General features: G+C 40.8%; 1 protein-coding gene across 1 annotated transcript in view; it reads right to left on the reverse strand.

Annotated features, from left to right (window-relative positions):
• eys (eyes shut homolog) overlaps positions 1-25,724 on the reverse strand; it is a 172,694-nt gene that overhangs the window by 18,091 nt on the left and 128,879 nt on the right. Inside the window, exons 38-40 of the mRNA XM_019870330.1 lie at positions 20,653-20,803; positions 10,101-10,209; positions 5,662-5,879 (exon numbers count right to left, since the gene is read on the reverse strand). Coding sequence (XP_019725889.1) covers positions 5,662-5,879; positions 10,101-10,209; positions 20,653-20,803 — 478 coding nt within the window. The remainder of the gene's footprint in view (positions 1-5,661; positions 5,880-10,100; positions 10,210-20,652; positions 20,804-25,724) is intronic.

Below are 25,724 nucleotides of genomic sequence, written 5' to 3' on the forward strand. Positions count from 1 at the left end.
ATTACTTGAAGACATTGTTTGAGCCATCAGAGGTCCCGCTGATGAAAAAACAAAAGAAAGTGATGCTTTACCTGCTTGTACGATAAGGACAACTGTTGTTCTTAAATGCAAAAGTAAATAGCAGGGCGGGTGTCTCCTTGAAAGCATCTCTACCGATCACTGTCAGTAGTGCCTGCCTGGGGAAAGGCAGCACTTGCATTAAGTTTGGCCAACAACCATGAGTACCTTGTGATGGGGAAAATAAAGAGAGCTGATGTACAACCGAGTGAGTGACTTGCTGCATGCTGACTGCGAGTGTTTCCATTTGAAAATGATAGTGTCGATGCATATTAAATGTGCTTAAATCAGTGACATTTTCCCTCCAGGAATTTGTATTTGATGAAATCCAGAGACCAGTGACAATGGCCCATTCAATCATACCTCATTATAGATCCTGATAAGATTTTAGAGCGACTGCACATTTAACTTACTGTGTGAGGCAACATCCCCAGCACTCTCTATTTTCAAATAATGAATTATTCATTCATTGAATTCTCAAAAATAGAATGAAGTTATCCTTCTGATCATTTTATCTAAATTTAATCTAGTGCAGTTCGTAAGGCTGGGTGATATGGCCTTAAAATAAAATTCCCTTGAATTGTTCATTTTTATCCCCCCACTCAAATTGAAAGAGGGAGCAAATAATATAACATTATTCAAAATTTGAGAAAGTGGGGGGCAAGAAAAATAAGCCTGTCTACAACATGAGGCTTTGGGCATACCCGGTATCACCCCTAAAGTGAAAACCTTCTGATGGGGGACTTACAATCGGTATAAATAGGCATTTCGAGCCTATTTTATTCAGCCATGAAAGCTTTATTTCATGCTGTTGTCATGTTTGATGAACTTCATGATGCTCTTAATTGTCAAGTCAAACCACTGGAAGTGGTCGGGGTAAAAAAAAAAACGAGACACTGCGACTGGCCGGGAACCCCGGTGAAGTGTATTGTGCATTTGGAAATGTTACAATACAAATTGTATGTAGTTTATAACAAAAGCTGCTCGCACCATTGAACTGGATCGGTGTGGGGGTAAATAACAGATTTTGCAACGTATTAATGTGCATCGTATCTTTGAGAATGTGCTGCGGTGATCGCCTTCCACCTGGCTCCTTTTTTGTCAAATGTAAAACACCCATCCATCCATTTTCTAACCTGCTTATCCTCATGAGGATCACGGGCGTGCTGGAGCCGATGCTAGCTGTCTTCGGGCAGTAGGAAGGGTACACCCTGAACTGGTTGCCAGCCAATCGCGGGGCACACATAGGTAAACAACCATCCGCGCTCACAATCACATTTCGGGACAATTTAGAGTGTTCCATTAACATGCTATGCATGTTTTTGGAATGTGGGAGGAAACCTGCAGGCACGGGGAGAACATGCAAACGCAGCACAGGAAGGCCAAAGCCAGAATCGAAATCTGAACCTCTGCACCGTGAGGCCGACATGCTCCAGCATGCCCGCGACCCTTGTGAGGATAAGCGGATTAGAAAATGGATGGATGGATGTTTGTGCTCATTTTCTGGGGCTGCAAATCTGAACCAAGTCCATATAACTGCTGAAACATCTCCTTATTAGAAACAAAACCAAAGAGGGGACAAAATTATTCCTTTTAAAAGTAAATTCATTGTGATCCCCACCCAAAAAAATGATCATTGATTGAATCGAGTAATCACTCGAACAAAATGTTTCAACGAATCAGTGCCACTTTGAGAAGATGGTGGCAGCAATTTAATTTTTAGTTTCAGCGCCACACTGAAAAGAAGAAAAAAAACTGCCAGGAGCAATTTAATTAGCCACCTGAATGTTTGGGATTTACGGGCTGCACATTACATTCACTGTTTTTCCTCCTCGCTGCATTCTTATCTTCTACAACACATAACTTCGTGAATCAATCGGACACTCAAATGGGCAAATGGGATACTCAGTTGCTTTTGTGGATATTTAGCAGAGAACAACTATAGCGTGAATAAGCACATGACTAAGGCACCGTGTGACATCAACTGGCTAATATGCTTAATTATCTTATTAGGAGGCACAAATTATACTTGCCGACTGAGTTTGAAGAGCACAAAACTTTAGCTCTGCTCTGTGTGAGGTAGGCAAAATCAAAGGGCGAGTGCCTGTTAACCTCACAAATCATACTCTATGTGTGCTTTGTGCAATAGCTGCTAATTGCAACAAAAAAAAAAGATTGTGGATTAATGTGGGATGGCTGGACCTATGCCTTAGCAAGTTGCCAGGCAACAAGCAGAAAACTGTTGTTGGGAACCGTTTTCCCAACTGTACTTTATAAACTGATAAAATAATAGCACACCATCACCATTAAAAATAAAAACAAAACCCCCCCCCAAAAAAACACCAGCTGGTTGCAATGCTTTTGATCTTGCAAGATGATAAAAATGTGAGAATACTGTGTATTTTTACAATTCATAGGCTGGACGACAAGGTCCAAAATATTTCAGAACGTACACAATCGTGTCAAAAGATCATCCATGTATCCCTTTTCTAGCAAATGATTTCATTAGGGTCACAGGTAACTGGAGCTCATCCAAGCTGACCGATCAATAACATGTCACTGTACAGCAGGGATGAAAATGATGGAGTCATACTTCCTATCCAGATGTATGACAAAAATTGTGTTTTAAATATGGATAAAATATGTGCAAAACACACGCTCTTAACATATTTCATTTTTCATAATGCATTTCTCCATGCATGTACTGAACATATACAGTTTCCACAGAAAAACACAAAACAAAGCAGAAGACAAAATACATCCATCCATCCATTTTCTGAACCACTTTATCCTCACAAGGGTGACGGGGTGTGCTGGAGCCTATCCCAGCCGTCTTCGGGCAGTTGGCGGGGAACACCCTGAACCGGTTGCCTGCCAATCGCAGGACACACAGAGACCAACAACCATCCGCGCTCACACTCACACCTACAGACAATTTGGAGTGTTTAATCAGCCTGCCATGCATGTTTTTGGAATGTGGGAGGAAACCGGAGTACCCGGAGAAAACCCACGCAGGCCCGGGGAGAACATGCCAACTCCACACAGGAAGGCCGGAGCTGGAATTGAACCCCGTACCTCTGCACTGTGAGGTCAACGTGCGAACTACTGGATCACCGGGCCACCCAGTTTGTTTATATATTTTTTCAATTAATCAAGGGGCCACTGAGAGTGCAGGCGACAGTTATCCATACCTGTGCTACGGTACAAACATAGTGTATGTATAACCATTCACATGCACATTCACATATATGAGTGACAAAATTAGTGTATTGAATTAAACACGAGTGTGGGAGGAACAGAATACAATGGAAATTCAAACCTGGACCCTTTGACTGCCTGGCAGTCGCTCTAACCACTAACGTACTACATTGTCATGGAAAGATTCAGTTTTTTTATAGACTTTTTATTTTAATATGCTATTGTGCTCCAACAAAAGACAGCAACAGTGAAAGCTGCAGCCACCTGCTCCTGCAAAAGACTCGCTGCATTCCCACACAAGCGTACCAACATCAACAGCAGGTCCCCCAGCAGGACGCATACTGATAGGAGACATGTGGGAGTCAAACTCTACTCGCTACCCTGTTCTAGATCAATAAAATTGGCTGTTGTGAGTTACCATATAGCCAGAGTACCACGATCTAGTCAAATACTCAAATTGATGCTTGAACAGAAAATGACAAATTTCTTCACTATCACAATGAAGAAATTATATTTTGCTTACATAGAGAAAATTTTTGTAGATCAAACAGTATTTCTGTTTTCATTTACAGTACATTCAATGACCTGGCATCCAATGCATTGAAGACGAGATTTATAAATGTCACACGTCAGACATCAGAATGCCTTTGGCATTTCGCAATGACGTTACTAAAAAGCCCGATATGCAAAGATGCCCACAACAGAATACGCTTCAGTTTGACAGTGATATGGAATAAACAACCTCTGGTCAGGTGAAACCGCAATCGGCCTTGTCATCCGATTGTCTCACAGCTGTGCAGCCAAAGGCGAGTAAGAGAGCTCTGTGAACTCTGACTGACCTGTATGGTGCGTGTCGTACAAGAAACTGCATTCACGTGCATCCATCAGACTGAGATAATTGCGAGACCGCCACTTTAACACATGACAAACCACTAGTACTGTACCACAAAGCCATCACATCCTAATTGGTATTCTCCGAGCCTTTTCTTATCACAATAATCAGGGCGCCCGCTTTCATTTCCTGTTAAACAAATGTAAATGTTAATAGATAGTGTCATAACAATGAACAAGTCATTTAAAGCACCTGTATTCTGGATTAGCCAAGGGGAAAGAGCGTCACAGGTCATCTGTGCAGACTAACAAAGAGGGTCAAAATTGCGAGCAAGTGAGGTGTGATCGTGTTCTGATGAGCTGAGATGGCTCAACACAAAGGCAGATGGAATCAGATTACAGATCAATTTGGGAAATTAATGTCACCTCACTCTTTCACCTTTTTGTATTTAGAACATGGTATATATTATCACCTGAATATAAATTATATGCTTTTGGAATGAGTCAAGTTCTTTTTCAATGTGGCGCCGATATATAGTGTCATTTTATCACATCATTACGTGTCACCTATCGACTATGCACTTACACACAGTAACATTTAGAATGTGTAAAGGGAATGGAGCATAATTTACTGTAGGAACCACTTTGGAAATCCAAAATTGAAACCCCAAAACTGCATTACACAACATGTAGTCTATTGAGAGATCTAAGCTCAAGATGCTGCTATTACCTCCCTGCCAAATTCAACAGCTTTTTCAACCAAATGTTATTTGGGACTTATCAATCATGCGATGCTGATCAGAGTTGTGATTTCAGGTTTTGGTAGGTCTCAGACAAATTTAAATCGGGTGTGTGTAATACATTTGCTGGCAATAATGACGCTTTACTGATTTTCTTTTCTTTTTTTTTTTTTTGCCACTGGGCAATTAAATTATCTTGAAACTTGTGCTCCATTGTCAGTGTTTTAAGTAGTTGACGATTGTGCTCTTTTAATTAACGCATGTTCCAGTTTATGAGAACAGTTAAGTACAATCAGTCGAGCTCAGGAGTCTTCACGAGTGAGATGATTTTTTTTTTCATTATTATTCTACCGAAAGTATTTATAAATGTCAAGCCTCTCACTTTACTATGCATAAAAAAAATATATATGATCTAAAAGTAATTGAGGACAGAGAAGCAGTACTGCGCCGTGGATGGAGAAAGTCAGGTGGACCATCTTCTTACATTTGGATTTTTCCCGTTGTACGTTTCATCGAAAAGGAAAGACATAAGTATGGTTTGGCCTCGACAGATGTCAGTGCTTTACTGCGTGCAGTTCTACTTTGTTATTCAACAGCAGGGTCAAGCAATTTACCTACTTGACTGATTTCGACAAACCTTTGAGAAGGAGCATGTGCCAAGAAATCTAGAGAGGAGATTGTTTTTTTCCCTCCGCACGTTTTGCGTTATTGTTATAAGACACGCAGATGTGTGCAAATGGAATAGATGGAGGTGGATAATTGGGTGCTAATCAAAGTTTAAATTTGTATTGATTTACAAAGTGGCTTTCACTTGCAAAAGCAACGGAGTAATTACCTGACACAGGTCCCTCCGTTGCGACAGGGAAGGTGCTGGCAAACAGGTGGGTCACAGTTCTTGATGTTCCTTCCTCTCACGGCCTCACCCACCAGAAAAATCTCCTTTGAGTTGACCTGAAGTTGCCGGATACATCCAATAAATCCTCCTTTTGCAAGACCGTCATGCAATTCCCAACGGGAGGATGCAAGCCCAAGAAAAATCGGCCCAAATGTTCCCTGCAAAAAAAAAAAAAACAACAACCGAAACAATCAGAGCAAAAGATCCCTTACTCTCTCCTATTATTTACATCCAGCTCACTAGTGTAACCCTTGATGTTAATTAGTCTTCTCTTCGTTACTTCTTTATTGCCATACATTGCAGATTGATGCTGATATGAAGAAGTAGACGATTGCATTTTATGTTGCTGTAATTGTCCATTATGGTTAATAAGTCATCCTAGTCAAGGAATGGGCATATTTGATATTTATATTGTTGGAAAAGTATATAAAACATGAGTGTAAACACTTCCGTCACATATTCGACAAATTATGGATTTTAGATGGGGACATTAACTATTTTATTCAGAGATGTTTTTATTCAGTTGGACTGATGTGAGTTGTGGACTTCTCCGAAGGAGGCTTTTGAGGAGTCCATTTTATTTCATACTTGGCCATTAGAATAACATTCCCATTATTATGTTTTATGTCTTGCCTTTAAGTTTGCATCAGTAAATTAACTTGGAAAATCAACAGCCGTCCTATTCAGTGTGTTGTGTGGCGTCACTCATCCCGAGGACAAAGTGAATGGGGTACAGGTGTGGTCTGAAACAGTGAAAGATGTGTTTTGAGGGACAGCGGCAAATGAGTCTCTTTTACAGACGCCGACTATTCTAATGATTCACAATGCTATCAGTTTGAAGCTCATAACAATAGATTTGTGAGAACAGGTACTTGGGATTGAACGACTTAATTTTTTTTTGTAGTTGACGTGAAGGCGATGATAGTCGGGTTGACTTAGAATAGATGATGTCTTCCATCTTTAGTTTCAGTCGTCAAACGCGCCTCCAAACAAAAGTTGAGTCGCTTACTCGTCTGCTTTCCTCGCTTGCAAAGTCCACACTCCTGACTCGCTCACCCAATCGCATCCGGATATCTTCCTGGCTCGAACTTCAACCCTAACTTATGAAATGCCATTGCAGGGTTGCTACAGTATGTCAGCAAAAGATAAATAAAAATGAAAAATAAAATTCAGGAGGTGTGAATGCTTTGCAATAACGCATTGTAGTAAACCTGCAGTTGTTGGACGAGTGATTGCGTATTCACTCACTGGAACTGATTTGTTATGCAGTTGGCAACATCCTTAAAAGGGGTGTAGAGTAGCCTGGATTGTTTTCACCTTGAGAAAGAAAATACATCTGTCGCCCAGATCATCATACTTTTGGTAGAACCAGAAACTACATAAAATCCATGTTTTGTTTGATTTAACGTGTCTTTATTGGCCATCCTGCGTTACATTAAACTTGGGCTAGAACACCCCCAAAAATTGCTGTGCCAGCACCAGCGAATTGTCCCGGTGTCCTGAAATGATCCAGACGCAAGAAATTCATCTTTAAAAGGATATTTGTTTTGTCATAAGCGATATGGCATGACTCCTTCTTGTGACTGGATTCAATACAGCCTTTAGAAGCTCAAAAATTACAATACTGAATGGAAGATAGGCTGCAGTGACTTTTGTTTTTTTTTTCTGTCAAGAAAAGCCTGTGCCAATTTTTTTTCCATTGCACCCTTCCCCTCCACATATTAAAAACCTTTTAGTCGAGGATCAAACAATGCAAACCATCTCATTCTCACTTTTCTCATACACAAACATCTGTCTTTTGAACTTTTGATGAATGAGATTTTTTTTTTGTCAATGTTTCAAAATTCTTTTCTATTTTTCCTTCACAATAGTTGAACAGCATAGCACTAATTCATTCCTGTTTTGACATTAAGATGCTCAAAAGGCTCTGTACCGCTCATTGACTGGTGTGTGTTAATTAACAAAAATTAATTAAAGTGAATGACATCCCCAGACCACCTGATCTTTCTTTTCGTTAAAATGATTAATGAGAAAGGTGGTAAAGCGAGGTGATTATGAAGTTTGCAATTCAAAACGGACAGAGAATAGTGAATTAAAAAAATATATATTTTATACCACCGATAATTTTTAGGGGGCTTACACTTTGAAATTCCAATCTCTAATTTCATGCGTTATAAGAAAGTTGATGTTTTATTTGGCATCGCAGTGTTGTTGTGAGTGCCAGGATATCACAAACAATAAAAATAAATCTCACTGGCAGCGTCTTTCAGAATAAGTCATTGCTATGTATTGTCTGTCTCAGTAAAAGAAAAAAAAAAAGGAGGCATTCACTGACGATAAACATCTTTATAGACAAACAGACCATTGTTGGAATTGATGCATTTCATAGAATGAAATGTTCCTGAGCTGAACAGGGTGAACATGTCACATTGGAGTTTTTATGAACATGATAACCCTCGACTCTCGAATATCATTCATCCTGACATGATGCTGGCGTTTCTGCCGAGGTGCAATGGAGGGCGGCATTGAGGCGCGTGGCCAAATAATCTTTTGAGATGATGGCTTAATGCCATCAGATGTCATCGACACAACAAATGCACCACTTGAAAGTTTACAAAGTCAACAAAGAGTTCCGCAGGAGTGTGCATATATTAAGATCCACAAAATAAATCTATCACCCTGATAATTTTGGTGAAACCAGCTACTGCATGAAAGTCACATTTTGTCGAATTTAACTCATCTCGTTTGCCCGTCCTTCATAGCAGTGCCTTTAAAACTTGGGGCAGTACACCCCAAAAACTGCTTTGAGGGAGACCAGCAAAAGACAATTGGCACACTGTTCGAATATGACCCAGATACGAGAGAAAGTTTCGCCATAGCTTGCTGGCATCTGGCTCCAAGTCACCACTAGATCCAAAATAACATTGCTGAACAGACGATATGTCAAAATAATTTTAGAACAGCTTCCAGCAAACCTTCCGTAAATCAGTTCCTGAGAGTGTTTTGACTTGATGCATTTGGAGTGAGCGAGGGAGCGCGCTTTCCGAACCACGAGAGCTGCATGTATGAGAAGTAACCCTTATGTCATCGCATCACAATTCGAGTGTGCTTAACCTGTCTATGAGCTGAATCCATCCGAAGCATGTACTAATGTAAGATTCATGAGTGTGTAAGTGGACTCAGAGCATTGCATGCCGTCTTTAAAACAAGTCTCCTGCAGCCCCTGTCCTTGGCAGGAGTTACATCCTGTTATTTATGTGGGGTGGCTGGCAGAGAAGTCACTCCCTTCAGACGTTGTTTAACTGGGGGCACAATTGTCGGATTACGACTTTGAGACTCCACCAGGTTTACAAGTGGGCACCCCCCTGCTTTAGTGGTGTTTCATTCATGAGCCCATGATATCACCGAGAGATTTAAGTGGACGACCAGCATTCTAGAAGTGCTCCCTTTACCCGTGGGGTCTTCCCAATATAGCTCTGCCCACCTTCTCTTATATCATTATGGTTTCACCACTTTCCACACAGGAAAGTCTGAATCTGGATTCAAACCCACGTCCTCTGGACTATGAGGAAGATGTGCAAACCAGTCGTTCAACCATAATGCCTAGCAACAATATTTTGGATAATAATGTTTTTACTCATGACAACCGAAACCATTTTTTGGTAAGGAGTCTGGAACGGGTGAATGCCTTTATCATTCATTTCAAGGAGAAAATGAGTGTTTTGAGCTCCAAGCGTGGTCACAAAACAAAAGAAGCTATTATCTTACGAAACCATTGAATACTATTTTATCCATAATGCAACATGATATTAAAACAGACAAAAAAACATCCTCAAATTAGAAAACCATAAATCACATTAACGGCGGTGCAACACATTGAGCCTGCGGGAAGGTCAAGCTCCTTTATGTGCCTTTGAAAAGGAAAAAGAACATTATTCACCTAAAATTAAATACGAGCGCTGTTAATCAAACTAATGAGGCAGACCAGCTCGATGAGCAGGTCAAAACCAGCCTGGTGCTACTTTCATTACTTGTCAAAAAATTTGTCACAGTCACACGCGATCACAAAATAATGTGCAGGCAACATAGAATGGCACGAGCTTTCTTGTTTTCAAGATGCCTTTCCCAGCAGTCATTTTGAAACAGTTTAATACAGTTTTAAATATTGAATCGAGCTCTTTTCCTTGAAGCTTTTGGAGAGGGGGGGTTCCTGCAACTATACGTACAATACCATTTTAAGTACGGACAAAATAAGATGCTGTCCAGATTACACTGTGGTTTAAACATTTATCAAGATGGATGTACATGAACAAGGCCAAATAATAAAGAACACCTAAGTGGTGCTCCAAGGGGTGGAAGGTACAGGGAGGTCACATTACCTCCGACATGGGCAGTGACACAGACTCCTGGAGACGATGAGCCGGGCCATTATTTACTGCTATTTCAATCATACATGACCCTGCTTGTTTGCTGGTGGGCAGATTGTATCTGTTCAGAGGAGAGAGAGAGAGAGAGAGAGAGAGAGAGAGGAAGAGGTTTGTCAGACAACGCTCTACCAACAATATTGCACAATAAATCCAGCAATGCATGAAAATATTACGCAGCGCAGAAGGAGTAATGCAGGTACTAATGTGACCATGGAGACTACACTATAAACAGGCTGGGTATACATTACACACTATTTTACAACAAACTTTATGCACTGCTAGATTGGGTAGAGAGAGCAATGGTGCATTTGGAGCTCAAGCGGTAACCGAAAGCCAAGGACGGGCAAACCAATACTAAAACAATTTCTAGTCTTGGGATGATATTGAGATATAACAACGGTTTATGAGATCATCATGTACAATACAAAATATGTTATCACTATCCAATAACTGAAAAACACGGTGCTCATTATGTCTTTCGGGATGAATTAATGATAAAAAGAATGGGGGCACAAAGCAGATATACATTATAAAGCTAATGAGTGTGAGGACAATTTTATAATCGGACCCTCTCTTAGCATCTCAAGGGAAATATACATTTGTACCAGTCATTAATGTTGCAGCCACAATGTTAAGTAGCTGGTCTACTTGTGTCATAAAGCAGCTTGGCAAAGTCAAGTGATTCCCGCGCTCCCATTCATCATTTGTACATAATATGCAATAAGAGGGGTGTGCATTATATATGAGCTTCTACAAACTATGCCACACACATTTTAAAGACGCTTCTGTTCAGAGTAGTGTCTCGTTGCGATGCACGTTTTAATCTTAGTGTGTCTGATAACACAAGTAAATGACACTGGTCAACACATTTTACAGACTTTTTTTTTTTAAGATCAGAGATGCAAATTTTCTTCAATTATTATTTTTTGCATTAATTCTGACTCTGCCCTGGTTTTATTCTGGCACATTAGGTTGTAAGACTAATGATGATAATAATAATAATAATAATAATAATAATAATAATAATAATATGTTGTATAGTATATTTAAAAAATATTCATGAATTTTAGTTTCAGCAACAGTTGAATTATTTTCATAAATCTATAAATTATGGCATATATTCAAATCCATATTGCTTTTATAGATCAAACTAAAAAAAAAATAAGAAGAAAACAACTCAAAATCCTGATGTGACCCCCCCCCACCCCCTCAAAAATAGACATTTTTAAAAGTAAGCGTCAAAAATACACTGAGGGACCCATAAAGCCACCTCTGATTAAAATTTGTTGTATAATTAAAGAAGTTCAAAGTCATTTAATATACATAATTTGTACATTTTCTTCAAGTAGCGCCATTATGAGACGATGTAAGGCTGACTGCATGAATGTCATTGCCATGGCAACCCCCGATCACTGACGTTGATAATCTATTATGATGGTGGAACAGCCGGGATACCTCTGATATCGTTACAAAGAGTTATGTGCCATGTCTGAACAAATACACGTCATGTTTATTTTATGACATGATGGGAAAACACATTTACAATACAGACGTGTGTTTGGAGTGTTAAGTCCTGGCAGTAGTGTGGGATACTGACTAGCTTGCCTGTCTCACATTCAGTGGTGTGGGATTTTTTTTTCTTCTCTTAAATTCCATGGCCTGACAGAATCTTGAACAGATTTGTTGAATGAATAAATACATTTGAACCAAAAGGTGACATCTTTACAGCCATTGGTGGTGAAGTGGCTTCACATAGCAACTTTTATTTCTCACTTAATGCACTCCTCACAACCACGCTGAGATGTCTTCTCGGGGCATTTAAATCGATCGGAACTGCATTCGCCCATTTCGGAGCATTCATTCTCATTCCTCCTGTCCAAGCAATAGCCCCTCCCAATCCAAGAAAATTACTAGGTCGTCACTTTTCCACATCAAAAACTGAGGCGCCACCCCTGTACTGCCCCTGCAGACTCAACATGCACCCTCTATCTCAGAGAAGCCATCAGTGAATCACTGTCATTTTTGCACCGGAGTTTGGGAGAAGTGGCTCATTTCACAGTCTGAGTCTCATTCACTTGAATGGGAGGTCTCCAGCCACCAGAGCGGAGCGTCCTTGCTTCTCCGGCCCGACTGTTGTGGCTCCTGCCTCGAGGCCGGCGGCGGCCCCGGCTTTGGACGCCACAGAGCGAAGAAGGCAAGCTGTTGATTCGGCGACGCGGCTAAATGGATGACAGTGATCTCGTTCTGAATGACTGAATGGCGGTGAGCTTTGTGTGCCGCTGGCGAAATCACTGTCACGCCTTTAGTAGACGATACGCGCTATTGTGAAATGTTACGGTGAAACCTCACATGCTGCGTGTCGCCATCAGGCGCACGCCTGTTGAAAAAGCAAGAGAGGCCGTGCAGTGTGGTGCCGGGTCAAGTGGACTGGTGTGTGGTGTCGGGCTGTTTGGGGACTAATGGAAAAGGAAAATACCTACCAAAGCAACTCATATTTCATCAGAAATTCGATTGCCATTGTGCCAATGGTAATATTGTCACTTTCGAAAGCTTATAATAGCATGAAATTAGAATGCAGTTTGGCAAAAACAAACATATTCATGCTTTGCAATTGCTTAGGGAGAATACCGTACTGGAAAACACACAAGATTTATGTATAGATATATGTGCATGTTTGATCATTCCACCAGTGAACTATTCAGTAGACAGCTACTGTATATACAGTATATGTCTATATTAGTAATAATTTCAAGCACTTCAAGGCACTTCCACGCCCACAATTCAAGCGCATTTCACATCTTGAAAACGTCACTTCAGAATTTCCAGAATCCATTTGGTGCACAGGAAGCCTCGTCCGAGCAGTTTCTTTTCAATCTTTTTTTTTGTATTGCGTCTGCGAATGTTGCAAACATGCAACCCCATGAGACTCAAAGAGCATTTTCGCTAAGCAAACATGATGATACAACTTCACTCGTGAGCGCTTGGATGCTCCACCACGCTCATCTACATTGGTCTTGCTCGAAGGCACAAATGACTATTCATGAAGATGACTTCTTCACATCATCCAGGAGCCACATGGCGGCGGAGAATAGTTCCCCTGCAGGTGCTCACCACCCCCATCTTCCTCATTCCCCTCATCCATGCAACTACGGCATGCAAGCATGCACTCGCAGGTCGTATCAGTCGGTACACCTGCAGAAACCGGTGACGTGTCATACAAGAGCTGTGTTAAGCATTCTGCCTTTACAAAGATACTCTAATATTCTTTATTTTAATTGCTCCCCCGTCATGTGTGCTATTTTGATTGATTGGGCATTTGCAGCATATGTGGAATTAGAGTTCATCATGAATGGACCAATATTGTCCATGTGAAGGAAGAAAAATAAAATCCCCTTGACGGACTACAAGGTGTCATAGCATCACTAATGGCAATAATAACAACAACAACAACAAAAACAATATTACATAATAATTCCATGACAGAAATTAAGACCAAAAAAAAAGCATCTTAAAATACCAAAACATACTATTGTAATAGTGTCACTCTAAAATCGAGTGTTCTCCTCTTTGAAAAGGCACCGTTTTGTTCCAGTTCTCTTGGAACAAATCGTATCATGCAGCTGTTCCTAATGTTGTGGACTCTGAGGGTAAAAACATAAGCGCACACCAACAAAGACATGATTACTCAAACAAAAGAGAAAAAGGCACCGAGTAATTTCTTCCCTTGTGCACCATTCAGTGTTCCGTCTCGCAGGACCGACAGCGGCTCCACTTGAGGTAAACAAACAAATATGTGTGAATATTTCATTTTCTCTAAGTACACACAACCACAATATGGCGCTGATTATTTACACTCACTCATTACTTATGCATTGCTTCATCTGGCTAATGCTCTAATCATAGGTTGTTGATTTTTTTCTTTTTGTCATCTCAGCCATCCTCATTTGGGCTCTCTGCTGCGTGACTGATTCAGTGCGACCGAGACACTTTGCCTCTCACATGAAAGCTATTGTTTAGGGATTGCATTCGAGTATTTTCGGCACCGCACCTTGACACAGAAGTATTTAATAAAGTTGTCATAATGCTCCTTTTTGAACATGCCTCCTTCACGGTGCCCTACAGATAATTAATAACAACACCCTTGCATTAAAATGTTACTGTTGCATAAAATACATCTGAAGGCTTTGGCGACAGATGGCAGTAAAACGCTGCGCACAAAGCCTTTGCAACACTTAGGAGCAGCTGATGAAGGCTTATTATTCTAATCATATTTCATAAGCTTACAAAAAGCACACCATAATGTGGAACCTGTTAGTGGTTGAATTCATAATTTGCAGCTCACTTAGCGCCTCGCTCTCTTTGTGGGAAGAGCGAATGTTCTCGGTGGCGTTTCATACCTGCGAGCAGGGAGTGTAAATAGGTCGCATGCATTAAATGTAGGAGGAAGACAGCCGGCACCTTGGAAGAGAAATTCACCAGATTTGACTCCAACTAATGATCGTGTATCATTTTCAATCATATAACAACACAGCTCTTAAATTACTGTTATACTGTGGACTTCGGTTATCTGAACTTCATCGACATAACTGAACACTTCACTCACTGTTCTGGTACAGTGCAGCATTTGTTTTGGTAGTTGTACAACACACTGTATGTGATTAGCAATTTGTTCAGGTTCTACATCGTAGCAGGGTTAGAAACGTGGATGGTTGGTGTGTAAGGTGAGCAGTGCCGGGCTGCTGCTGTTGCTCCTTTAGTGAGCGAGACTACAGAATATGGACAAAAGTCCCAGAACATACCTTTTCATCATCTGATTAGTCAATGAGCTCAGCTATTGGCATTTGTCTCCGAGTTCTACTAGAGATCAATGAAACCCCACCAAGACATTTAGGATAACCTCCCATTTTTGGGGAATTTAAATAATTTTCCCTCTTAAGAAAAAAAAAAATCGGAAATAGAATTAATCTGTGCTTGGATTAAACATCTGAGATTGTAGCTCCATCAGTTCAATTTTGATGGCGCTCATCCTCATTGAGGTTCCATTTCGAGCTCATCATATTTTGTCTCCTTAATATTGACTGGTAACGTTCTTTGGTGGCATCACAAAAGTCTCCCACAGAAAAGCGAGAGAAATAGAAAAACAATCAAGGAACTGTATCGTCACGTTCAACACAAGGCCAATAAAGGCATGCTTGGATGCGTCTAGTGTGAGCGAACATTGTTACAACCTTAGAAAACACCTTTCGGATGCGCAAGAGAAGAAATGATGTGCAAGGAGGACTTCTGATTTCTCACTTCGCAAATGCACAAAGTGCAACCTGTTTTGCTGCCCGAAAGAAGACCAAAACGGTCCAGATTTGCACTGACAGTATGTGCCCATTAAAAAAAAAAAAAAAAAAAAAATCCCAATGTGTAATTAACATACAGTATACAGGTATTATTGCTCATACTGGCAGAAACTGTAAAATGGGTACCTTTCTTTCAAGAAAAAGAAAAAAAAAACGAGTGATCATTATTTCACAGTTCTGCCACAGTGTGTAAATGTATGAGCACGAGCGCCTCATTAAAATAAATGCCACTCCTTTCGTAATCATGAAGTGATTAAAAGCCATTTGGAGAATTCAAAAGATAGCTTGTGCCAATTGTTGTAGCCAGAAAAGGTAATCAATTGTCCTTTTCTAATTAAAACTCCACATTGCAAAAGGAATTATCTGCCCATTATTCATTGGGACCCTAATTACAGTCGTGATTACTTTAGTTTTGACTTTCCCCTAATCCGGGTTTATAGTGGGATTTGTTTGTATGGAGGATATGTCGCTTTGGTTCCAGAGTTGCAGTGGCCGCACGAGGTATGAGCCATCATGCCACTCATTTTCTATAATGCTTATCCTGTTCAAGGTCATGAGGGGACTGCAGGTCAATAACACATGATCATAAATTGCGTATTTTGCTACTACATTGCATGTCAGGTTAGTTTCTGGGTAGTGGCGGCACTTGTGTTGTGCGGGAACCTCAGAACTGCCAATCAGACATGTTATTTATCACTGACTGGTCACATTGAAGTCGTGCGTGATATTTTTACTGCGTTTCTATGCCGGTCCCGCAAACTATATCTTCACACAGTCCGGTGCACAGTTCGGTGATCGCTGCCATTTAGTCAGCAAAAAAAACACAAAAAAAAACCAAAAAACAAAAAGTGCTCGTGCATTGTTAGAATGTCAGGACAACATAAATATGTATAATTTATATTAATGTGTGGAGAATGCAATATTCTGATTTTAGAGAAGTTCCAGGCTAAAAGTCGTAACAAGTTTTCCCGAGTTGCATGTGAACAGTCGCCAAATGAGATGACTGTAGTCTGCCTGCTGCTCAAGTGCCAAAAAAGCCAGTCCTGTTTTTTTTTTTTTTCCAATAATGTACGTGGAGTAAAACTCTTGCATGTGGAGAATGTAACCAATTTAGGACAAATAAAAGCTAACATAAAACGGCCTCGGGGAAAAATGCGAGGTTTTGTCATTAGTGTCTAAAAAGCAAGGAGATCTCGGACTCCAATTCCTCAGCACAGAAAAAAAGTTAGAAGGAGCATCACTCACAGACACTTCAAATCAAAGGTTATGAGCATTTTAAAACACGCGGAGACATAAAGGTCAAAAATTTCATTTGTAAACCTGCTATGTTTCACTTCCTTTTTTTTTTTTTTGCTTGTGTAAAACAAAATAATTCAAACTCTGATGCTAAGGCGAATACTGTCTCGGAATGCTTCGAACAGTATGTTGGCTTTCTTGCAAGCTATCGAATTTTAATGCTCGAAACAAGCTCAATCCTGAGTTTCAATTCTGAATCAGTGCTCATAGCGTTGCACATATTCTTTCAAACTTCCATACTACAATCAAACAAAAGAGTTCTTGTGCTTTATTTACCATCACCTACTGTCAAGAGGAATGATAAAGCTGTGATTGATTACATGATATAAAGTGTATGTTTTGAGATATTTGGTGTAAGTAAGTCAATGACCTGATTTAACATTCACATATTCTTGTTCATACTTTTTTTCAATAAAGCGATGGCCACGTGTGAAATTCACCCGCGTTTGGCAGCCGTTAATGTCTAGCCTCGGAAATTGTTTTATGTTGGGAATGTTTTTTGTTTGTTTGTTTGTTTGTTGTTTTTTTTAAACACACTGGAAAGGTCATTAAGCTTGAAACTTGACTTATGGGTGGATGGGGGAAGGGCGTGCAAGCCATGTAGAGCAGGGGTCCCCAACCGCCGGGCCGCGGACCGGTACCGGTCCGCAGGGCATTTGGTACCGGGCCGCACAGAAAGAACTTGCCTTATTTCCGTTTTATTTATTTCGGAATGCGAAATATGTTTTATTTTGAAAAATTACCGGATTCTCCGTTACATCCGTCTGTGTCACGCTTGACTCACGTCAAGGCACACTTCTCGGTCAGGTGACCGATGACGCTCATAAACAAAACGCTGAAGCCCGCAAAATGAGTAAAAAAGCTGCTTGGAGATCGCAAATGACGGCGGCCTTAAAAGTACGTTCGAAAGTAACAACTGGATCAAAGTTATGGCTGAATACTCTGAGATCGCCACAATAGCACTGTTGCTATTTCCGACATCCTACCTGTGTGAGGTGTGGAGTTTCTGCAGCAACAGCGACTAAAACAAAATTACGAAGTAGACTCGAGATTAGACGCTCCTTGTGTTTATTATTATATTTCGAAAACACCACAGTTTTCATGCAGCTCATACCATATTATTTTGTTGTATTAATTCGCCACACCTTAAATGCCGGTCCCTGAAAATATTGTCTGACTTAAACCGGTCCGTGGGGCAAAAAAGGTTGGGGACCCCTGATGTAGAGGACAGCGAGTCAAGCAGAAAGGGAGTTCACCATCTGCAACTTATTATTTTCTAAATTATGGATTAGACCACTCCTATTATTGCTCCCGCTATTTTTATGTCTTTATCTTTCAAAATGCCCAGTAAAAAGAGACAAAAAAGTGGCATATATTTCAGTTCACCATCCAACAAAAAGGAAATGTTATTGTGCAGATGGACACATTGTGTATGTTGCTCTTCAACTCTGCAAATAAAAAACAAACAAAGCTTGTGTTTTTCCAATAATAACATAGAGAGTCAACCAACTACTAAACTGCACCCAAAGTGCGGTTGCCACCACCCAATTAAAAAAACAAAAAACAAAACACACACACACACACACACACACACACACACACACACACACACACACAAAACAGCGGAAAGTGTACCATCATCGATAGCGGTGCCAACAACAAAATGTCCCCGTTCGAAGAAAAATTACACTGGCTCCCTTGTGTGCACGCCATGTTGCGCAATAATATAACAGTGCAGTGGCGGCCTTTCGTCTTGCCCCCTGTAATGTTCTATTAGAGCTCTTCAAAACAAGAGTGCTGGAGAAATACATTAGAGCATTCCCGAAGAAAGGCTATTCAAGGCAATTGTGTATTTCAAATCTCCTGTTTACATGCACAATATGGATTCTTTCATGAGATACAACATGTATTGTAGCACCATTTCACTCGGAATTTGGAATAATGCACAGAAATAAACACGTGTCATATTGACATTGTTAAACCGACAACGCTAATCAAAAACATTTGCTACAAAAGCTCCTTGCAGCTAAAACCCTTTTAGTGGAAAAGAAAGAGAACAAAACGATTGATTCAAGTACATTATATTTAACTGCCACGACACGCTGCCAAATAATTGACAGCAGAAGCTGAAAATGTGTGAAAATGTGAACTTCAGAAAATGTGTTTTTTGCACCAAAACTGTGTTGATAGACTAGAAGGAAGATTGCAAACCTCGGTGCAGGTGCAACAGCTGCGTACATCACCCACCAGAGGGCTTTTAATGTCATTTAAATAGACCCTCCACGTTGTTTAATGTGTTGATTTGCACTCATCCTTCCAACTACTTGTGGGAGCAATTATGTCATTATAAAAACGGCAGCGCATAACAACCCAGCGTGGATAAGCAGCGAAGAAAGCGAAGAGCCTTTTTCCTTTGCAGCGCTTGCTGGGATGTTACTCCAACGCACTCTCATATCAATGACGGAAAAAGGTTGACTCATTCGGGCATTTCTTTTACCGACACACGCCATATCTGACCCACAAACAGGCCATCGCAGGTGATGCGATGTGTTTTGCCGACATCATCTGGCCACTGTCTCTCACTTGTGTTGGCTCCCACGATAATTGGCTGTGTTGTGTGTACATTTGATGGAGGATGGCTTTGTCACCGTAAGCTTTCACACATGCTACAAATGCAGTGGCGGGTTTTGGTGCAGTGACACACACACTCACCTCAACTCAATTGTATTTATGGAGCACTTAAAACAACCACCGCTGCATAGAAAGTGCTGTACATGGAGCAAAAGTAATTCATACAACAACAAACAAACAAACAAAAAAATCCCAAATGAATAACAATAGACAGTAGAAAACACAAAAACACAAACACAAAAAAATCAAGTCTCATGCTGAGTGAAGAGCCAAAGAATCAAAATGAGTTTTAAAACGAGCAGCGAGGGTGCTTGGCAAACGTTCATTGGAAGGTTATTCCAAAGAGAGGGACCAGCACCGGAAAAGGTTCAAAACCCGTCTAAGCCTCCGCTAACTTCTCGGTACCTCAAATAGTGTCTGGCTCGCAGACCTCACGAATGTACTTGTAGCATTACATGCTAATGACAAACCACTTAAATGTCGAACTTAAACCATGTTATAGACTCATTTTGACATTTTGTTTTGCATAAAACAGTAGGACAAAAATTGTATTATGATGGAAGGGGACTTTTGTAAGAAAAGGGAAGTGGTCGAATCTGCGTGCGATCGAGCAATTAGTCATTTGATTATTTACAGTCAGAGGAGTATGAAGTGAACTGTGTAAAAAGCCGATTAACTCTGTGAGGCCAATTCTCATGCTAGAAAAGCAGGTCGTCACTGCTCAAACGGAACCGCATGACGCCAATGTAAGCATTTGCATATGAATGCAACCGTTCCACGATTAAGGCTAAAAGGAGGCCCAGCACAGCGGCAAAGTCTCCCTCCTCTCTGCCGCGACTAAAACATGGTGATCACTTCGATCCGCTTTCGACAGGCAAACGCATATGAATGTGCTCCAGAATCTGGTGAAAAACTGGTGAAAAAAATCAGGGGCTGTATCGCTACAAACCAAGTTTCCTTTGTAATCTGATGGCACCAGTGTATATTTGCTGTCCTCTGCTTTTAAGATTTAATACATTTGACCTGTTATCGGTGCAGGGCTCAAACCCTTGAGTTTGCAAGGGTTTAAAAACAAGCACTTTCCAACGTTCATCACCTCACTGCTTTGCTTATTTCCCTGATGAAGCTTTAAAATATCGTTCTTGCAGTCAAATGTAGTATAACGTCTTCAAAACATCACATGGGAAATACTTCGTAGTACTGTGATGGGTGAAAAACGCAATTCTTACCGAACTGTCACCGACATCCATCTGTTAATGTTGATGGTCTGGCTGGCGGCCACACTGAGGACATATTTCCCGCCGCATCCAAGCTCAGCAACGGGGTTTCCGTCTTGAAGGAACACATGAACAAAGTGGCCACCAAACTTCTGCTCCTGGGCTGAAAAAGAAAAGAAATAATTCAAAGTCTATTTTCTTGTCAATAAATGCCCAGATTTAGGAAAGTTCTTTGGATTAATTGTGTCCTTTGTGTCTTTCTAATTAGCTTTGCCAGAATTTCAGAGCCGTTCAGGTTTTTCCACTTGACCTCAGAAACATGTCAGTTTTCTATTATGTATGAATTTTTTTCTGTACAGCATACCCCTAAATTCATGTGGTACTAAACTCCATCATTCAAAATCTATGCTACATCACAAGTTGGATATCAAAGAGAAAATACATATTTTGGTCCACTCCCCCACTCAATTTCCAGATGAATTTACATCATACGCCAGCGGGAGAGTCGACAGCGGAGCAATGCAGTTGGGGAGCCGACGGGCAACTGCAGAGCTCATCCCCAAACACAAGCTCATAGGATCTACAGCAAGGTGAGGGAAAGACGATGCGCTTTAATCCTGCGCATCTCCCTAAAACGACACAACGCTGCGCTACCCCATCGAGGAAAACACCGCGCAAGAGGTTGTAAGGCAACGCAAACAGCGTCGACCGCTTTGATGCCATCGTGACAGCGACGACTGAGCCAAAGCGCTTTGGCGCCGTACGTCTTTGTACCACTGCTGCCATTCGCGATGAAGTCACGACAGCAGAGAAAGGATGAGGAATGGATGAGAGGAATTGGTGCAAAAGCTGAGCTTGTTGTTTCGAGTCTGCAAAGCTCCTGATATGACCACGCTCAACAATTCCTCCAGGATAAGACCGGCATCCTGAAAATCCCCCATCTTTTTGTCACAGATAGGCTACGCTTAGCTTAATACTGCAGTCTGATAATGCCTGTTATAAGCTGACTTGGAGGTCTTTCTCATCATAAGCTGAGACAGCGAGGCTCTTAACTGTGACATATTATCTGAACGGACCACATAAGGGAAATCATGTTCAGATAATCCACCGTCTTCTGTACGAGTCCTCCTCTCTAATGAAATAGTGTGACAAGAGAGAGATCTTAGCAAGGGCAAGTGGTCTTGAAAAGCAACACATTATGAATTACGTCAAGTAAAATTTTGAAGTCAACGTGAGCTCTCTCATGATTTACAGTTTGCGTTTGCCAGAGCAAGATGAATGGTTGAGCTGGCTGAGCTAAAGAGTCGGAATGCAACCATCCATCCATCCATCCATCCATCAATCCATTTTCTAATCCGCTTATCCTCGAAATGCAACCATTGCATTTGTTTTACTTTTTATCTGGTGCAGATTTTTACAGCTGTTTCAAACTTAAAAGGATTGTTTTCTTTTTCTCTTTATCGTTTTTGTGTCGATTGGGACACGGTGTTATTTTGTAATATGTCAAGTTAAATCTGCAACGTAATTTCACTAAATGTATCGAGATGGTGAAAATGTTTCTCGATTTGGTTGCAACTTGTTTATAAGAAGTGATGGTGGGTCCGGAAGGAAGAACCGCTGAGAACCGTCCTCATACTTTACGACACGCTCCCCCTTCTCCCGCAAAGAAAAAGAACTTCCATCCTCTTGTGGAGAACCAAAATAAGTTTTTTTGTAGTTGACACAATCATGTAGGTCAACGATTCTCTGAAACACCAACAAATGCCCTTCGAAGACAAAAAAACGTGAGTCTCCACTGGAAGAAGTTTTTCAGCTCCTGCCATTAGTCATCTGCCAACAAGTATTATTTATTGTGTCAACAGTGCCCCATCGTTTTATTTTCCATTTTTCAACATTGAGGACATTGTTTCTGCCGTCCCCACGGTCCTGTTGCTCTGCACCGCACCTAACGGAGCATTCGTCCTTCGGTCATATTCTATCACCTATTTTTCCACTCTTCCTCAGTCTCCCATCCTTGCCCTCGCTCTTCCTCTCCCCACCGCTTTGGCTTTTTGTGCTATAACTGACAAGTGAAGCCCTATAGTGGCGACACGTTTGCTTCAGGGAACAGGAGTCGAGAAAAAAATGACGAGAGTAAGACGAAGCGGTTTTGGCAAAGGTATTCTTTGCATCTCAATGCATGTCTTTTGGTTCGCGTCTGAATCACTTTGTTTGATCTCTGGAGGTTTTTTTTCCCCCCACCCGTTGGTATCCTCTGATGTAAGAGTGATACTATGCCATAAGCCAGGAAGCATTACAGATAAAAGGAAATCTGCCCTCTATGTATGCTTTCCGAACATCCATTTTTTTTCCATAACAAGAATCTCAGCCTAACTCTTAGCTTTTGCATGCAGCAGAAGGTAAACAGTGTAGAAATATATTACACTGAGCATACAGAACTAAATATAATGACGAATTAGAGCATTACACTTCAATCTTCAAACCTATTCTTGTGAGCAGAAAAATGAAAGGATAACATGTCATCGGCGTAGTCATTATATTTCAAGATAATCTAGGAGAAAATCAGTGAAGACCAAGACGACGGCTTGCTTGGAAATCAAAGAAGCCAGATGACTGGTGGCAGCTGATAAATGAGGCGGTGAATCTTGACAGGGTGAAGGTGAAACAATTAGACTGGTTTGACATGACTGTGATCATATCTGATCGCAGTGAAGTTCTTCTGGACCGTGTGAGGTGTAATTCTCTGCAGGAATGTTACTTTTCTCTTTCAACTTTTGAAGATCCACAATGAAAATATTGTGATTCACCTTCGCAAGTATATTCAACGGAATATATTAGATATATATTGGCTTGATCCAAAGTTATGCACGTGAACTGATTTATTTTGCCAGTATTGTCCCATTTTGAATTCGATGCCAAGCAAGTCATCAAGAATGGGAAAGAATTCCACTTCAAGCTTCATCAGTTGGCATCCTCAGCTCCCAGACGCTTCTTGCATGTTGTTAAAAGGAAAGGTGATGGAGCGCAGTGGGAAACATGCCCATGTGCCAGCTTTTTTGGAATATGTTGCAGGCATCAAGTTCAGTGAGTACATATTTGAAGAGAGAAAAAAGGAGAAAAAGAAATAGTCCAGATGTTTGAACATAAGGCGGCATGGTGGAAACTGGTTAGCACGTCCGCCTCACAGTATAAAGGTTGTGCGTTCGAATCCCCCCTCCCGGCCTTTCTGTGTGGAGTTTGCACGTTCTCCTCGTGCCTGTGTGGGTTTCCTCGGGGTACTCCAGTTTCCTCCCACATTCCAAAAACATGCATGGCACATTAAATGATCACTCTAAATAATCTTTTGGTGTGATTGTGAGTGCAAATGGTTGTTTGTCAACATGCGCGCTGTGATTGGCTGGCAATGAGTTCAGGGTGTACCCCGCCTACTGCCCCAACAACGCAACGCCATTTACTATTCTAGGGAAGAGAAAGCTATTTAATAATGCAACTGCCTAAAAGCATCCTAAGTAGTCAAGCTAGCAGTGTCCTCAACGGATAAATGGCATTTTGAGTGGATTGAGTTGTATGACAAAATTTCTTAGATTGCCTTTAAAATATCCTAATAACAAGTGTATCTACTTCAAAACTTTTAAGAAGGAAAATAGAATGGCACTCATCAGAGCACAGCCTGCCACCAAGACTCAGCAGCCCTAATTTGGATAAATACCAAATTTTACACTTTCACAGATATCCGTCTCCTGCATATCAATGAATCTCCTCGTTAATATTCATGCATAAATAACATGGTCTAAAAAAAACCCCGCTCCACACAGGGGAATACACTTACTAAATATGTGTGTAGTCTTGCTAATTAAAAACCAAAACAAAGAAAATTGATTTTGATCAATTTCCATTTCTGATCTTCAGGTGTCCGTAATGAACATGACGAAATTTGAAAAAAAACCCCATGAAATTTCAGTTGAATTCGAAATATATTAACAAGTACTTGAGGATCTTGGAGCTGGGCGAAAATAAAAATAAAGAGCAGTCAAGCGTGAGAGTTTTTAATATATATCCTCACGTCTATTACGGGCCATCGGAGAAACCGATGCCCACTCTCCACACCTTCACGTTTTTTTTTTCAAAATAATTAGCTAGGTAGTTAGTTTTGATAATAGCGTATATGCTACAAAGAGGACAGAAAACATCTCCCTGGCAAAGGTAAAAATGCAATTCTCATAGTCATGTGGTGTCTGGTTTACAATGTGACCATTTAATTTGAAATCAGGACATTTTGAAATCAGTTTGGGAGCAGCTAATTGCTGCTTCTCCCTTTTAGCAGCACCACAAAATAAATGTTTTGATCATATTGGACAAGATGCCTTGTGCTGTATTGCCATGCATAATGACTCGGTAAATGTAAATGAGAGGCCATGAACTGGACTGTGATGTCACGGATAAGAGGTTAATCTAAGTTACAGCTCTGAGATGAATGTTGTGATGGCTGTGCCCGTCTGGGGCAGAATCAATCACGGGTAATCACCACGCAATCCATCGAGGTTAGAGTTCTGCCGGACTTGCGAGTGCCTCACTGCGGAGTCACATAGGGCAAAGATAGCCTTGCAAGATCAGGGTGGCTGCACTCATCAGGGCAAGACTTTTGAGCTGGCCTGCATCTATTTTACTTCTATTTGGGACTCAATGCAAATTCAATTTAATGCTATTCCATTAAGAACATTTTCAGCACTGCGCTAATGAGTTGTTATTTTCACATTTTTTCCGATACCGTATTCTGTATCATCAAGTCACTGTACTATCATTACAGTACTGTTAGAAAACTAAAATTGTGAAATTGCTAATATGGGAAGAATTTCGTGTGACCTAGCCATGGACAACAATTTACAGTAAATTCTCACATCCATTATACTTGTAGAGATTACCGAAGCATGTATGGCAGAACCATTACCAAGAGGGAGAAAAAGTGAAGGTAACTATGATCGATAGATGAACACAACTTGGAATAAACACGGGGAACAACATAGTTGACACTCAGGTGAAACACCTAGCTACACTCGAAATGGAGTTGAATCGTGTGGGGTTTC

Source organism: Hippocampus comes, unplaced genomic scaffold, assembly GCF_001891065.2.
Source record: "Hippocampus comes isolate QL1 unplaced genomic scaffold, H_comes_QL1_v1.1 scaffold76, whole genome shotgun sequence".
NCBI lineage: Eukaryota > Metazoa > Chordata > Actinopteri > Syngnathiformes > Syngnathidae > Hippocampus > Hippocampus comes.